Below are 16,995 nucleotides of genomic sequence, written 5' to 3'. Positions count from 1 at the left end.
AGAGATATCATCCCCCAGGAATCAAACAGGGCTTCCTCCTCATTGAAGTCCCCTGGGGCACTCCAAGGAGGGCCCCTTCATGAGACCCCCAGCCTCGGAACCAAAGGCATCAATGGTACTGATGGAACAGAGGGCACTGAGGCCCCCCGAGAGACTGGGAACCAGACCGGGCAAGAGTCAGTGTGGCACCAGCACCCCCGATGGTGCCCCTGGACAGGAAGCATTATTCTCCTCTGAAGACCCTATAATGGGGGATGACTCTGAAGGTAGGAGGACTCGGCAGCTGCTGGGGCATCAAGGGACCTCCAGCAGCAGCTGCATGGGCAGGTCACCCAAGAGGATGTCAAGACGCTCCAGCAGTGGCGCTAGCATCACAGGGGCAGGCTCAGACACCGGGGGCACTGATGGAGCTGGCGGCTTGATGCCCTGGAAGGCACAGAGCACTGCCTGTTGCACACCATGGTCCAGCTTCTCCTGGAAGTCTGCTGAAGTGAGGACGAGTAAGACGAGGCGTCAGAGCCTCCCCAGTGCCCCAGGGGAGGCTTGGTACCTGGCACCAAGGGTGGGGAAATCCCAGGACTCCTGGGTACAATGGAGATAGATGCCTCCTCTTTGCAGGGTTGCTTTGGGGGCAGCACAGTGGACTCCACTGGTGCCCCAAGCACAGCACCATGCGATGATGCTTCCGAGGATGGAGATAATCCTGAGGTCCTGGAGTGCGACAATGCTGAAGAAGGCCTATCTTCAGCCCTGTGCTCAAGTAAGGGCACTGGACACAGATGGAAGCAGCTCCATCGGTTCTCCTTGGCCTTTAGGTGTAGAGCACCCAATGCTGGAGTCAAAGGTTCAGACTTTCTAGACATGAAGAGCTTTTCCATTTTATCAAGCCGAGCCAGACAACTCTTGGGAGTCATTTGGTCTCAAAGTCGAAACCCCCGGATGTCATGCAATGCCCTCAGGCAGAGGATGCATACCTCATGCAGATCTGTGATAGACATGGTCCGTAAGCACTGGCGAAAACCCGACGCCATAAAAAAGAACCAGCGAGTGGACGACGACCGGCAGATACTGAGGAACGGCACAGTTGGTAATCGACTGCAAAGATAGAAAAAACAAAACAAAAAAAAACTTAACCACGCCGCCCTGAAGCACCGAAAGGAGAAGGGGGACCAGGTGTAGAAAAGTACTGAGAAAATATAAAGAGCAGAGCTCCAAAAACCTGCGCGGCAACAGTTCTATGGAAAAAAAGGAGACTGAAGGGGGACCTCACTTGGACGTGTGGATAGTGGCATGCTGGGCATGCTCAGTGTGCCTAGTCAAAGTTCTAGAAACTTTGACAGAAGTTTTCCGTGCCGGGCTCCATGTGATGTCATCCATGTGTGAGGACTAAATTCCTGCTGTCCTAGGAGAACTGCTGTTCACTGTTGATCAGAAGTGGAATGATCTGAGCATTTTCCACATGGATCGATCCACGAGCTTGCTAAAATGTATTTGCAATGATAAGAGTCACAAAGGTAACTTCTGCAAGAACCCAGCTTGTGCTTTATTCACCGTTTTCTCACCGCAGGATCCTGGTCCCAAAATTCTGGAAAAATCTCAGGGTAAGACTATCACAAGTCAATCTATACTGTTCACTGAGTTTTCTACAACATAATCTCAGCAGCAACTCCCACGTCCTTTTCTTCCCCACTAGGGGAATTCTCAGTCCCAAGTTGTAGAAGAGTGATCTCCTTTGTTCATGAATACCAATGCTTTTCTATAGCTCTCCTTGAGACGGCATCAATTATATCTTATTACAAGTCCCAAGCATATTAGCACAGCTTCAGTTCATAGCATTATTAAGAATTCAGGACCTCAGCCACCAACTCTAATGTCCCTGAGTAAATATTCTCATATTTCCTCAATGCTAGAAGTGCCTTTGTGCCACACAGACTCCCGGCTTTTTATTGCAGCTAGAGGTTCTCAGTAGCATTTAATCAATCTTTGCCAAAGTTCCCACCCCTAGCTATCAGCCATTCGTGGGACAAAAGGAGAAAACATGGTTCCTTCAATGTCTCTTCCCTACCTCCCAGTCCCAGGTGGCAGCATTAGAACAGTTCCAAATCATATCAGTTGCCTTCATTTCAGAGTCGTTTCCACTCTCACTTCTGCAGTGTCCCATCTCCTCACTGCAAGGATACTTAGTAGCCTTGTCCGATCAGGGACCAATCCCTTCTACATCATTCTCTCATGGGCTTACCTCCTTGTAGTCCAACTTATGGAAAGCACTCCACTCCAGCTTCCTTCTGTTCTCTTCCCGTGTCTTCTCTGTGGCTCTTCTAAAGGAGGAAACCACCTGTCCTTCCTGACTTTTATTGGCCTACCTGTCCTCAGGTGGGAGGGACCTTGGCCTGCCCATCTCCCTGAGGTCCCAGCCTCAGAACTCTCTTCAATCTCCCAATCACTAGGCCTGATGGGACTTGTAGTTTTCCTTCCCTCTACTTTACCTTGCTCTGAGGATTTATTTCCTTTGCTACAGCTACCTGGTATTTCTTGTGGTGCTCCCGGAGTCTGCACTGTGGCATCTCTGCCATAATAGCATTCTCAGCATTGCTAAACCATTGCCTCCATTAATAAAGTAACAGAACAAGTGTGTACAACTTTTATTTTGATTCCATAAACACTTCTGTAGAACTAGAGGATGAGAGAAAACTAACAACCTTATAGTTTAGAGTTTGTACATAAGGTTTGCCATACTGGGTCAAACTAAAGGTCCATCAAGCTCAATATCCTGTTTCCAACAGTTGCCAATCCAGGTCATAAGTACTTGGCAGAATCCCAAAAAGTAAACAAATCCCATACTGCTTATCCCTGGAATAAGCAGTGGATTTCCCCAAGTCCACCTTAATAATGGTTTATGGACTTTTCTTCCAGGAACTTGCCCAAATCTTTTTTTAAACCCAGCTGCACTAACATCTTTTACCACATCCTCCAGCAATGAATTCCAGAGTTTAAACTGTGAGGCTTTTATCTCTGGATAAGAAGGAATGCCGTTCACAGTGGGGCTGGTATTCCTTGATAGATGATTGTATAATAGGAAATTCAAGGCTGGATGAGATTGGAAACTGAGCTCCCCTTGGTCACAGAGAATAAGGTCTCTCTGAAGCAGAGCTGGGGCTCACTCTAGGTACAAAGTATTAAGAAGGTCAGGATTGAATGTCTGTGCAGACTCATTGTCTATTTTGCCCAAGGAGAAGTGCTCCTCAACATGGTTCAGGATATTCTAAATGAACATATAGGCGATATATTAACATCCATTGAGTCTAAGAATCATGTTAATCTAATATATATTACTGAGTAACATAGGAGATGATAGCAGATAAAGATCAGTTGGCCCAGCCAAGCTGCCCAGTTTTCCTGGTCTACACTGCCAAGGATATATCACAACTGCAAGCTGTAGAAACTTGATTGCTAATTGGATATTGCTCCTTGTCTAAATCATTTTTACATACATTGCATTCCATTTCTTATGGATAGCCTGAAAAATTAATCGTGTTAGTCATATTAGGGTGCACTGGTAGAGCAGTGTATAGGAAGAGTCAGGATGAAATGGCAGAGAATCCAGACTCTCTCTCTCTGCGGTCATTGTCCCTGGTTGTCATTGAATGTAATAAAGCCCATTTTTTCCACTGCTATGACAGACTGTGGCTCAGTCCATGTGACCGCATGCCTTTTTCTAATCATTGTGAGAAAGCTGGCCGACCCTCCCTTACTCGCAGAATGGTGGCGGTGCCCTTTGCACAGATAATCCCAGTGGAATTTCTGGCAGACTTCTCTACACGTTTGCTAATTCTCATCAGCATCATTTTCACCTCCTGAGAGAAAAGGTCCCTCTGAATTCCTTTTCCCCTTTGTCACTGGCCTGTTGCTACTGCATTCCTCGCCTAATATCGTGCAGGCGGTCCAGCTCTAAACAGTGCGGCATATGCACCTCTGCAGTTTTCAGCCTCCCTCGGGTGAATAGCAAACATTCTGAAAGGGAGAGTCAGAGTTGCCAATTCATGACTTTTTTTTTTTCCTGACATTCTACCACCACCAGATTGTATATATTTGTACTTACTGAGGGCAATTTTCAAAGAAGGTTTTGCCCGAGTACATGAGCTTACCCAGGTCTAATCAGGGGCTGAAAATTCCCCCCTCTCCCTTCAGCTGGTAACAGTACCCATGCTACAAAGCTGTGGGGCTGAGACCAGGTCAGAGCTGGCGCACAATGTGTACAGATTTAACTTTACAATCCCCTGCGTGTGATTTATGCCACCTTCTGGGGCAAATTCTATGGGGACTTAAGAATCCATGGCACTGGCCAAGCCTGGGTTTCCAGAGGGAGCTCCATGGGAAGCTTCCCTTTGAAAATTTGCCTCCAGGCCCCACCTAAAATGTTAAACATTGCCCCCCATTCTGCCTTTCCTTCTCCAACCATCTATATTCTCTTGTGTTTTACTACAGAAATAACTATTCTCAGAAAGTGACTACAGATGTGCTTTCATTTTAACAAAATGAGAAATTTTAATGGGATTTCATTTTGTCCGTGAAATAAACAAACACCTTATGTCACCACCTCCCCTAGACCCTTTTACTCCATGAAGTATTTAACAGCTGTTTTAATCTTCACAGGGCAGGAGCGATCCCTGGTCGCTCCTGCCCCACTGCTGCCTCTGTTTCAAATGTTTCTGGCAGCCCGAGACTGGTTCCATTATCACTTTCTTCTGTGAAAAAAAAAAAGAAAATGCTGGTGCCATTTTTGTTTAAAATACATAAAATGAAACAAAAATAACTGAAAGATAATAAAACAGGTAAAATGTCTATGCCCATTCCTATGGATTGAAATGACAGGGAAGTTCTTTCAATCAGTTCCATTAAAATGTACTGAATTGTGTTAGGGATGGTAATTGTCAGTCATTTCATCCTATCCTTGCTTATCAAATGTACACTGATTGCAACTGTGCACACAATGAAAATGTTCCACCTCTTTCCTTTCAGGCTAGATAATTTGAGTATAGACCAAACTCACAACTTCCTTGTGTTTTCTTTCTGGAACAACACAGTCTTTTAACTACACAGCAAGATTTTAGCAAAAGTTACATTAAAATAATTTTTAGAAAGAAAAAAAAACCAGAACACACCATGTATCCAAATGTCATATTTAGAAAGTTAAAATTGTAATACTCCAATTTTTAATGAATACATATTACCTCTGAATTCACTTTTCAAGTTCTTATTTTGTAAATTAAAGTGTAAAAGAATAACTAAACTAAGGATGCATCCTTCAGTATGACTGTCATATGATATGACCCGAGTTATCAAGATCACATAGATCCTGTCTTAGTATGTCAGAGACCTACATGGTTTTTGACAGCTTATGCATGTCATCATCTTCAGATAATTCTTGGATTGGCCTGATAAGGTCTCACAGCATGCAAAGAATTCAGCTTTCTCCTAGCAGTCTGCATTTTTGTGACAAGATGCCCATTTTAACATTCATTTTGAAAAATCAGAATAGAAAGAAATGGAAAGATAGTTGCAAACCTTCAAGGGTGGATCGCCATTGAAGATTATTCAGGATTTTTTTTTGGAGGGGGGGGGGGTTAGATTCAGATATGTGAGATGTATTCCTAAAAGCACAGAGTAGAATAAAAAGGTTGAGCACCCTAGAGATGGTGCTTTGAAAACTGCGTGGGAAAAAATAACCACAGCAGAGATACTTTAGGTATGGGAGCAAAGTGGCAATGCCATTCTTCTCTGGGAATGGAAGTCATCTTGTAGTAGTTTTTAAAATGTTATGTTAGATTAATATTCTGCCTTTCGGGCACTTCAAAGCGGACTGCATTCAGGTACTGCAGGAATATTCCTATCCCCAGAGGGCTCACGATCTAATAGGGAGATTTATCAGGCCACAATATTTTATAAACGGGAGGGCCAAACTATCACAGGGGGCAGGGCATTTCCATCATAGTTTGGCTATCCCTGACAAAATATTGTGGTGTTTGTGGCTAGCAATTTTTATTGCAGGCCAAGTGCACGGCAAAAAGATTGTGTGTGTCAAAATGGGGCCTTTTCGTGCGATGGCGGCCGCTCATGTTAAAGGACCCAAGGCCCCAAAATGCATCCCCCCCCCCCAAACCTCTAAAATTCACGTCCAGGGATCTGCGCAGATCCCTGGCTGCTGGCCTCCTGTAGAGGTGGCAGCAGAGGCTACTCCAGCATAAAAAAAATATATAAATTTTAAACTGTGTGGTGACAGCCCTTCCCAAATCCCTCCCCTAGTCTTAAAAAAGAACCCCCCCCCCCAATGACTTCAAAGGTCTCTTCCCATTCAAAAGCCCCCCCCCCCCCCCCCCCAGTAGCCCCTACCTCTCCTCTTTCCTCCTGGTTCCAAACAGACAATCATCCCTGGGATCTAGTGTCCCCTCACCCCCCAGCCATATAAAAACCACCTGGTGATCTAGGGGCACCCCACCCCCCCCCTACCTTAGTAAAAGATCAGTGGTGGCCTGGAGTGCCCCCTTGCTCTGGGCACGGACGACGACATTTTTCAAAATGAAGTCAACCCAACTTTGCCCCATCATGTGATAATACATTATAATAGTACAAACAATGCAACCTAATCAAGCACACTGGATGAGCCATATGGTCTTTTTCTGCTGTCATGTTTCTAAGCAGAGAAAATTCTCATCCAGACAAAAAAAGCCAAATACAAATGAATGAGTGGCATCATATTCCATAGATTTGGTCCAGACCAAGAAAAATCTTGCTTTCTGGTTTTAACCAAGTGAAAAACTGAAGAATTTGTTGCCTGCAATAATGCTTCATGAGTAGATGTGAGAGATCAGGGAGGGAGAAGGGGAAATCTATTGATCAATTCAGTTTGATAGATAGGCAGTACCTGAACAACAATGTTAAAACCTTGAACTGCCCTCTACATTTAACTGGCTCTGTAAATATTAATGATATTTGCTCTCTTCTTGTTCCTATCAACCACCTTGCTGCACAATTTTGGACTAATTGCAGCTTAGTAACCTTTCTGTGTCCAGGCCGTGGAAGAAGATCAAGGTCTCCACTCTGGACATATTTGGCACAGGTCAATCTCCAGCAGATGGTGTTATACAGGGGGCACTGCTTCATTGCCATATCCAGTCCCTTGGCATCATTCACCGAGTCCAGCAGCTTGGCGCCTCCTCTCTCTCTGCTAGCACTTAATCCCCTTTCCTGCTAGGGGAGTCAAGCCAGTCAGGTGGGGCTTTGTTTTCAGGGCCTGAAAGAGGTCCTACCTGTGCTACTCCAGTGTTTCATCAGAACCCCCAGCAGCAGAAAATTCTTAGGGCGCAAAAGTGGGTCCAAGAATTAAGCAGCCTGGCAGACAACCCCGGTCTCACTCCTGAGGAGGTCTTTCACTGATCACTTGCCTCATTTTTAAGTTAATTTCACTCATTAGTGCATGAAAGAAATTAAAGTGGAAAAAAAAAAACCAAACCAAAAACGGAATCAAAATGCCAACCTCTAAAGAGATCTGGTCAACAAAAAACCTTATACCAAAGTGAAAGTAAGGTGTCAGCAAGCCTGATGGGATGTCATGCACAATAAAGTTATCAATCATCCATCTTTGGGCAGAAAATATATATTTTTAATTTTTGAAGCAAATAAAACCAACCCAACACAGCCAGTGGTTTGAACTTCATAATCCACTATGACTGTTAACTGTAAAGCAAAAGTGACATTCAATATATAGCCAGAAAAATTTAAAAAAAAGCAGTATTTATCTGTATGCCAGAAATACCGTTCAAATCAGGACAGATAGTCTCAGAAAGATCACTAAAGCAAGGTCTACATATAACGCACAGAAAGAACATCAGATCCGACGTCAGAGTAACTCCACAAGCAAGAAAATAAAAAGCACATGAGGGTGCATCCTGGTGATGGCAAAAAGACACAAAAAGTCAGACCAAAAAAAAAAACCAAACCCCACTCAAAACAGTTAACCCAAAAAGACTCCAAAGTCTATATCAGCATTAAGTCCCAGAGGCGAAACAGATCATAATTTGTAAATCTATTTTTGTTCAAGTTGTAACAATCTATGGTCCAAATCCCCACCACTCCAGTGGGAAAACTATTGATCTATTACACAAAATGTTAAATCATTAAAGACATGCAACAGTTCATCACACTGTGTGACCGAAGGGGCATTCAAATGATGTAGAAGATTAGACCGATATTCTTTCATACAGGTCTTAATCATTCATTTAGTTTTACTCACATAGATCTTGTCGCATGGACATTTGACAAGATAAATAACAGTTGATGTTTCAACTTGATGACATAATTAGTAGCAGAAACAGTCAAAGATGTGAAATGGCCAGAAATGAAGAAAACAAACAGAAAACCCTGAAGTAGCAACTTAAGCTGCAAAACATGGCCATGTTAGTGTTTTTTTCTTAGAAGCCTACACAAACCCTTATATAAAAGATAAGTATCAAGCTAAAATAAATAAAATGAACCATATGTACAGTCAATATTGAGAATAAAAAGCCATTTTTTGGACTTAAAAGTGGAAGCAATGGGGGTGTTGAGATATAGAAGAAGGATATAAAGGGTTTATTTGGAAGGGACACTCCCATGCACTGTAAAACTCCAAAGGGAAGTCACTTGTAAATTCATCCTCTGATTCCCCAGGCAGGGTCTGAACCTCTGCTCTCAATGTCTGGCTGGGAGGCGGAAGCTCCCCAGTTGGCTTCGTGATTAAGTCCCAGCCTTTACATCATAGTACTCTTTTTGTAGAAAAACAAGTCCCAACAAAACAATATCCAAAAACAGATCAACACAGTAAATCCAAATTAGGCCTGGTTGGCCTATCTGCCACCTCCCACATATCTATGAGCTTTTACCACTCCTCCCAGAGATAACTCCACCCACATGGCAGTTTTCCAAAAAATAGTTCACCAGCAGAAAAGACAACAATCCAAAACAAAATAGAAGTCTCTGTGTTCCCAAGCTCACGGTTCTTGACACCACAGTTGTAGTCCTTCCCTCACTCTCTCCAGCATAGGCAGCTTCCTGGAAACAGAGTCCTTTCCACAATAGACATCACAATCCATCCTCTTCAGTCCCCAGAAGGAGACTGAGACTATTCTGGCTGAGGCTCGTCTTTATAGGGTGGAGGCTCCTCCCCTAGTGGCCAGGGATTGGTTCCTGGGGCTCCACTCTCTTCCTCCCACAGCTGTGTCTCTTGTCTTTCTATTACTGGGGGAAGGAACCAGCGTGACTCCCTAGCTCTTTGTCTCCTGGTTTTCCTTCCCTCTTGAATTCCCTCCCTGAGGTTTTTAGTTCCAGAGGTTTTAACCTTCCTCCCCGGGCTGGTATATAGACCCCATCACAGGCAACCCAAATTGGTTCTCTGCATCATTAGAAATTGTCTTTTGTGACATTCAATAGGGTGTGCTGTCTGAGGTTTTTTCCCCTTTCTCACACCACTTGTTTAAAATAGTGGGTTTAATAGTGGACTTCCGGTTAGTTAAGTATTAAGTATTAGTAAAAAAAAAACAACTAAAATCTTAAAACAAAATTTTTGTGGATACATGTGGGGAGAGTGTATTTTTTGGTAATAATATCCATAGAAACATGACAAATTGATCAGTGGCCACACGGGTGATGAGCACCACTAGAGGAGAAAGTAGAGTCAACTGACTTAGGTATAAAGTTTGAATGGGCCAACATATCCCTTAGACTTTTACTTCTAGTGTATGCAGTCCTCAGGGAGGTTCCAAAGACATCATGGACCTGTAGTATTCTCCAATTGCATAAGATCAATGCTCAAACCGCATGTATTTGCGGAAAAAGGCAGAACACAAATGCTGTGTTTAATGGAGTCGGTTGGCTGTGGGAGAAAAAGTCATTCCCGATGACTGAATCTGGCTTATAGGCTTTACGTATGCAAGATTTGGGATAGCCTCTGGCCAAAATACGATTGCTTAACAAAGTGGCTTGAATCTGTAAATCTGCAACAATTGAACAAATCCAATGTAATCTAAAAAATTGGCTCACTGGGAGGTTCTCTTTCAAAGTGCGTGGATGACAACTGGAAAAGTGCAAAAATGTGTTCAAACAGACTGGCTTGCGCTATAATGACGTCACAAAACCAGCAGAGGTTTTGCAAATCAAGATATCCAAAAAAGGAATCTGATTGGAATGGATATTAGTTGTAAAATGTAAGTGAGAGTCCTAAGAGTTTAACCAGGTTAAGAATTTGTCAAAATCAGATGTAGAACCTTTCCATAATACAAACATGTCATCTATATAATATTTCCAAAGCAAGTTGTTAGTTTTAATTGGAAAATCAATTAGATGGCGGGCTTCAAATTCACCATCGTACAAATTGGCTAAATCAGGAGCCATGGTTGCTGCCATGGCAGTGCCACAGGTCTGTTGGTAAAACACTTGATTGAAGGCAAAACAATGTTTAGTCAGAGCCAGCTCAAAAAGCTGAACTAAAAAAATCAGTCGGGATCCGATGTGGTCTTGCTCGCTGATCAAAGTAATGTGTAGCTACTGAAATAGCTTCATCTTGTGGTATGTTCGGATGAAGAGCTTTGACATCTAGGGTGACCAGTATCTAAGCTGTAGTGTCAAAACGTAATCTTTCTAAAAAGGAAATCATCGCTTGAGAATCTTGAATGTGGGAGCTGTGGAACAAACGGTGCCAGAAAAAAAATAATAAATGAACCGCGATAAAGGTTCAAGTAGAGAATTTTTGCCAGAAACGATGGGACGTCCTGGCAGATTGACAAGTCTTTTGTGACTCTTGGGTAGCACATAGAATGCCGGTGTCACCGGACATGATTTTACTAAAAAGGCAACCTCTTTGGAGGTGAGAGAACCAATATCGCGAGCGGCTGTCACAACAGCTAAGATCTCTCGTTGCGTTAAAGCAGTAGGATCCTGTGACAATGGTTGGTAAAAACGAGTGTCACTAAGTTGTCGATTAATCTCACACTTGCATTGCTGTCGATCCAACAGCAGCACATCAAGTCAATCAGCTCAAAAGTCCTTGCAAATTCATAATGATAAAATACACATGATCCTCCTAATATAGTACTACACCACCGTGTGAAATATTTCAGACAAAGCACTGCTACAGAAACCTAGGACTGGCTTGGTCTGATCTGACCACATGGCCAGCTGGTAATGCTATCCAAGCAATGCAGAAAAATAGATCACTGAAATGTCTATTATGAATCTGAACACTGGCAAGCGTAGATATTTACTAAACCTCACTATGTTTCTCCCCATCCAAAACAAAATATAATTGTGTACGCCCACTGCGTCTACATATATGTGGGTGTGGTGTTAGTTTAGACAATAATTAAACATCTCACATACACAGCTTCTGTTCCAGTTACGACAGGAGCATGGTTTTTAACATGCACAAGACCAGTTTAGTATACGCTAATACTGGTGGCAGGATCCCAATCCCCAAAAAACAGCAAAGCTCAGGAACAGGAATGTGGCACCTATCACATTCGACTAAGCAACCTCACCAACTGCTGAATCCCGATTTTCAGGGCAGTTTGTTCACTGGTTTGTTGAATCGAGGTCACAGACAGATGCAGTCTCCACATTAGGTGTTCTTTTTTTTTACCTTGTAAACAAACTCCTAAAAATAGCAAACCTTCCTGCAATACCTCCATTCCAGTCAGAGGCCCACTAGCTGACGTCCTGCCATCCAAGAGAGATCGATACAGCTCTGTCTTTGCCAGTGAAGAGAGGACTGCAGCCGGTGACACACAACCCCAGAGATAATAGTAATCCTGAGGATTTCGTCATTCAGGCGGTGAAAGACCACCTCTAACATCTGTTCTCATTTCCAGAAGATGGAGGAAGGCAGTTCAGGCTCATTCCTTGTCCCCGTCAGCTCGGCCTCCACCTTGGGAACACTTAAGCTCAGCCAAGCGCATGTTCTATAGTCCAAACCCAAGAAGAGACCGAGCTATAAAATAAGGGATTCCAGCAGCAAGTGGGAGTCTAAATCTCATTTTCTGAAACAGATTTCTGAGGGAAGGAGACTGGAGTGAGTGTTGAAGCAGCAGTTGCCAGTCTTCCCCTCACAGCTAGAAGGGGACAGAAGGGGTGAAAACCCGAAAATGTTCTTTTCTAAAGCAGGCCCCTCCTCCTCAGTCCCCAGTAACCCTCCTGTTAAATTAACTGGAAAGCGAGAAAAGGGAGAACGGCTGCCCTGTCTTCCTCTTCCCCTGCTTCTTCAGGTCATGCCTTAGTCTGCAAAAAGTGTCTCCCAGCCACCGATTCCTGTCAACCATTATCTTTGGGTTTGATTGCGTTTCCAGGAAATGGCCTTTTTCTTTTCTAAACTGTGACCGACTTAAAACAAAAACACTCCAGCAGATCTTAACCCCCTAAGTGGAGCAAGGACTGGCTGCCCTAATCCTTTAAAAATTAGGATTTTGCTGTGGGCGGGAGAAGTTGCCGCTCTAAGCTTCTGCTGAGAGGAGTAAACTACCTTTGCCTTGGAGGAGCCGCTGTGGTAATTTTCCCTTTCAGGGGAGGTTCTCCGTCGGAAGGAATGGCATAGAAATCTGCACCCTTCTTAGGTTTGTTAGAGTGAGGTGGAAGACGTTGGGTGCTCCGAGAGTTATTCAGTACTGAAACATTACTACAGCAGTCAGGGGTTGAAGCCGATGACTGTAGAGCTGCTTCCATATCAGCCTCCGGGAGCTGTGACTCCTCAGACATATCGGGGCCGTACCGTCAAGTGTTCTGCTCAAGCAGGCCACACTGTCGATAGTCTGTATATCACCTGGCTTTAAATGATTTTGTCTCCCCTCTGCAGGATTCCATGCCTCCCAGGGTTTGACTGAGGGATGGTTCCCCACCCTTCTCCTACTGCGAGACTACAGGATTCCCTCCCTCTTCACCATGTATAAGTAAGACCCGCACTTCTGTTGCTGTTTTACTATGTTGGCAGTAAGCAGATGAATAATCCTTGCACTAGGATTCCCCAAGTTTTCCCCCTCCTGTTGTTGGCAGCGAGCAGGAACCGAATGCTCTCTCTGCTGCGATTCTCATATTCTCCTCTTTTGTTGGCAGTGAACAGGAGCTGAGATACTCTCTGCAGATCCTGGCGGAGCTGGAAACGCAGATCACGGCGCACGGCACCAACCCCTTCGCCTCCCTGAAGCTGGACCAGGTCCAGTCTGACCCCAATAAGCAGCCCGCACACAGCAATTCCCAGTATGTCATGTTCTATGGACTGTCAGGAGGAGACGAGGAGGGGCTGAACCTGGGAGAACTGGAAGAGGAGGAGGAAGCAGCTTAAAAACAGGATACGGGGCCTACACATCTGGAGTGTACTCGGAGTACGTTTGCCTCAGTTGAGAGAGACACTCACAGTAGACATTTGAATTATATCTATCTATCAGATAATCAAATAGTTTCCAATCTTTGCTGTTTCCAGTTTAAATTTTCTGCTCAGCATAGCTCCTTTTTATTAAAACGCTCTGTTCTTTTTATTCTTTTGTTCTCGCCTTTTTTTCCCTTTCTAAGTTCTCTTCCTTCTTTGTCTTTTTCCTTCAAAATGGATATTTTAATATTTTCTCTCTTTCTGCGCTCATCTCCTTCCTGCCTGCTTGCCTTTCCATATTCCTTTTCCTCTCTTCCATTCCATTCCCCGCATTATCTTTCTGGACACCCCTCTTCCCCGCCAATCAAATCCAGAGTCCTCTCTCCGTCAGCCCCATCCCTAGTCCTCTCTCCCCCTCACAATCCCCTTTAACCAGGATTCTTTCTCCCCAGTCTTCTCTCCCTCTGGCCTTGGTCCTGCCTCTCTTTCCTTCCCTCCATTCTGGGTCCTTTTTCTCTCAACTTAATTCCCATGTCCTCTTTCTCTCTGCCCCCATCTCAGGTTCTATCTCGGCTCTCGTCAATCCCTAGAATGCTCTCCCCACATTCCCTCTCCTTGACTCCCCCCCCCCCCTGAAAGTTCTTCCCACATTCCCCTCTCAATCTTGGGAAGTTCTCCTCGCATCCATCTCACATCCCCGGAAGGCTATCCCCACATTCCCATTTGATTGCTAGAAGAGTCTTCCTGTATTCACCTCCCCCCCCCCCCCCCCCCCCCAAAAAAAAATGCTCTCTCATATCCCCTTCCCACTGCCCCTTGATTTTTGGCCTCCTCCCGAACCTCCCCATTCAGCAGGAGTGGTGTTTAACTTCCTGTGCTGAGGGGTCCAGTCTCTCAAGTACAAACCTCACGAGTCCCATAGATCTTGTGCCTCATACCATGAGACTGGCCCCTCACACCGTAAAGCGCTATTTCTGCCAGCCAAGGAGGGGTGCAATAGGCCATGGAGAGGATAAGCCAGGCTCTGCACCGTTTAAACTCTATAAGCAGGCTCAGCTGTGTGACGTCAAACGCCCCGGAGCTGCTGCTCTGGGCAAGTGCACAGTGGGGTCGTGCCAGTCCTGCAAGATTCTCCAAACTGGGATGGTTGGCAGTGCTAATTAGCTGATCTGACGCTGTATTGGGAAGGTGCCAGCCTATTATCCACTCAGATTGTAATGGCGTGGGCAGTGTGTGTGTGTGTGGGGGGGAACCAACAGCAACCTGCTTCTATAAAATAGAAAATATTTTAAATGTAATAGCATATCTTCACTGTAGCTAACATGGCACAACCATTTTGTTTCATAGTAAATATCACTGGTGATTACACATTGTCTCACTTCAGATAGGTTAGTGGAAATTGCAGTCACAGCCTTACAAAATCGTAAGCGCTTTCATTTTCAATAAGCCTACAGAGGTGACAGCTAATGGATGTCATCAATGACCTCAAAATGAGTCTTCCTGCTAGCTTATGTAAAAGTGTTATTTCAAATCCCGAAGATGGGAAAATATTTTTCAATTGCTGGAATAGTTATGTTTCCAGCTTCCACAATGCACATGATTATGGCCCCAATTGACAGCAGCTCTCTTTTAAATTAGATATTGCAAGTTATTTTTAAACTTTGAGCAAGCAGCACCTGCAGGAAATTTGCTTTAAAGATGCCAAAGATTAAATGCATGAAAAACAACAAACCAAAAACAGATAGAAAGAAAAAAATTACAAGCATTTTCATTTCTAGATATGACAAGGATGTCTCGTCTGTTTTTTTAAATCCGTGTACCTGAATAATGTTGTGATGTGTACCCAGTGCTTTTGCATATATACCGCAATGAGACACTACATACTGTATTGCATGGTCATTGCTCGTTGCTGTTCAGTACTGTTATCTGAATGGTCTTTAGTTGGGGGTGGGGCTGAGTAATGGTATTTTGCATTTCATGTGTTATTTATTGGTGTGCACTGCACTCATTACTATATGACTGGTTGGGGCACGTATGAACTTGGATTTGATTTGTGTTGTACAGTGCTCATGTATGCGTGGATGCACCTCTAATGGGGCTCTGAGTATTTCTGTACAAAGCAGGATGGATTAACACAGAACCCTCTACATTAGCTCATTACTCCCCCAAGTGGAAGAAAACAAGTGCTTGGAACTCGTATCAGCTAATTACCCATCTATGTGCATGTGAAATTCCCAAGTTTCACCCCTCCCCACGTATTGGTGGTTAGTTAGGATACTGACAGCAGCTGCAAATGGATAAGCTTATGGGGAGTTCTGCTGAGAAAGTACTCTTATTTCCGTGCACCAAGGTAAACCGAGTCACTTACAATTCAGGCATCCAAGAGGAACAGATACAGTAGGACTTGGGAGCCCGAGTCTGGAAGGGTCTTTGTACCTCTTGCTTCCAAGCTATCGGAGTGCATACTCCCCAAGGCTTAATTCTGTGAGCCTCCATTCTCCTTCACTTTCTTCAGGCCTCAAAGCTCTAGCCCAGAGCTAAGCAAGCTATGGCCCACGCTGGTGAGACCGTGTCATTTCTGGCTGGAGGTGGCAGGTAGGGTGGCAAGCAAGGTTCCTGCTGGCCTGTTGGAGCTCCGGGGGGGACGACTCCCCTTTCCTCAGACTCCAAAGGAACCATCCCTCCGACCTGGATCAGGTCCCCAGTGTGACCTTTTAGGCAGGAAGTTCGCCCACCCCTGCTCTAGCCCTTTGAGTGGGAGTGGGCAATTGGCAAAAGAAAAAAAAAAAAAAAGCTCTTAGGATTACTTGCGTACACCGACTCCTACGACTTGATTTCAACACACGCTTCCGCCTCACTAGCTGGAAGAAAGAGCATATGCCAGAAGTAATTAAAAGGGCTATCTCTCTAGAGGAGAATCCTTTGCATTGTAAAAGGCCACCAAGAAACACCATAAATTTTCAGGGTGATTTTTTTAATTATTTATTTCCGAAAAGGCCTCCTCAACTTAAGTGTGCGGTGAGATACCACAGAGGGAGCCTGGGCCAGGGCTACCTTTCAGAGTTTTCATCCTCTCGGTGGCAAGGTCCTCGCTGGCCTTTACCAAACACACAGTCATTTCAAAACAGACAAAGAAAAGATATATATTTCCCCTCATCCCCAGGTGAAAGATGGGGAGGGGCATGAGGCAGTGGTCTGACTGATGGTGGGACAAATCCAAACAAATTAAGACCAGAACGGATTCAGAGCCCGGCGGGCAGCAGTCCGTAACAACACAGGCCCCTTTCTCCACCATGGCAACACTTAAAGGAGTGGAACGAAAGGGACGATGAGATTGGAGAGGAAAACAGAAAGACTGGAGCAACAAGCAGTGAAGAGCAAGAGGGAGCAGAATGGCAGATCGGGGGGAGTGTTGGAAGGGGCAAGAACGTGGGGTGGAGTAGCTGGCAAATTCCACATTCATGGAATATACATGCATTATGCAAGCTCCACAAGGAGGGCTGCTTCCATCACGACCATGGGCAGAACATAAGAGCGCGCCATGCTGGCTCAGACCAAGTCCGGTAATATAATATTTACAAGGATTAGCCTCAGCTCATCAGTTTTCTCCT

At 44.6% G+C, this 16,995-nt stretch overlaps 2 protein-coding genes across 5 annotated transcripts in view; one reads left to right on the top strand and one right to left on the bottom strand.

The window, feature by feature from the left end:
- The window catches only part of CFAP70 (cilia and flagella associated protein 70), a 351,702-nt gene extending 342,219 nt beyond the window's left edge, over window positions 1-9,483 (bottom strand). The window contains exon 1 of one of the 4 annotated variants that reach the window (XM_029576140.1): window positions 9,031-9,483. In XM_029576140.1, coding sequence (XP_029432000.1) covers window positions 9,031-9,128 — 98 coding nt within the window. In that variant the 5' untranslated portion in view covers window positions 9,129-9,483. Of the gene's footprint in view, window positions 1-2,239; window positions 2,296-9,030 lie in introns of those variants that run through there. The other 3 variants (XM_029576137.1, XM_029576141.1, XM_029576139.1) reach the window with 3 other exon arrangements.
- The window catches only part of MSS51 (MSS51 mitochondrial translational activator), a 59,335-nt gene extending 43,807 nt beyond the window's left edge, over window positions 1-15,528 (top strand). The window contains exons 6-7 of the mRNA XM_029576154.1: window positions 12,875-12,968; window positions 13,132-15,528. Coding sequence (XP_029432014.1) covers window positions 12,875-12,968; window positions 13,132-13,360 — 323 coding nt within the window. The 3' untranslated portion in view covers window positions 13,361-15,528. The remainder of the gene's footprint in view (window positions 1-12,874; window positions 12,969-13,131) is intronic.
- The last annotated feature ends 1,467 nt before the right edge of the window (window positions 15,529-16,995 follow it).

This window comes from Rhinatrema bivittatum, chromosome 14 (assembly GCF_901001135.1).
Source record: "Rhinatrema bivittatum chromosome 14, aRhiBiv1.1, whole genome shotgun sequence".
NCBI lineage: Eukaryota > Metazoa > Chordata > Amphibia > Gymnophiona > Rhinatrematidae > Rhinatrema > Rhinatrema bivittatum.
This window is presented reverse-complemented; position numbering and strand designations above follow the sequence as displayed.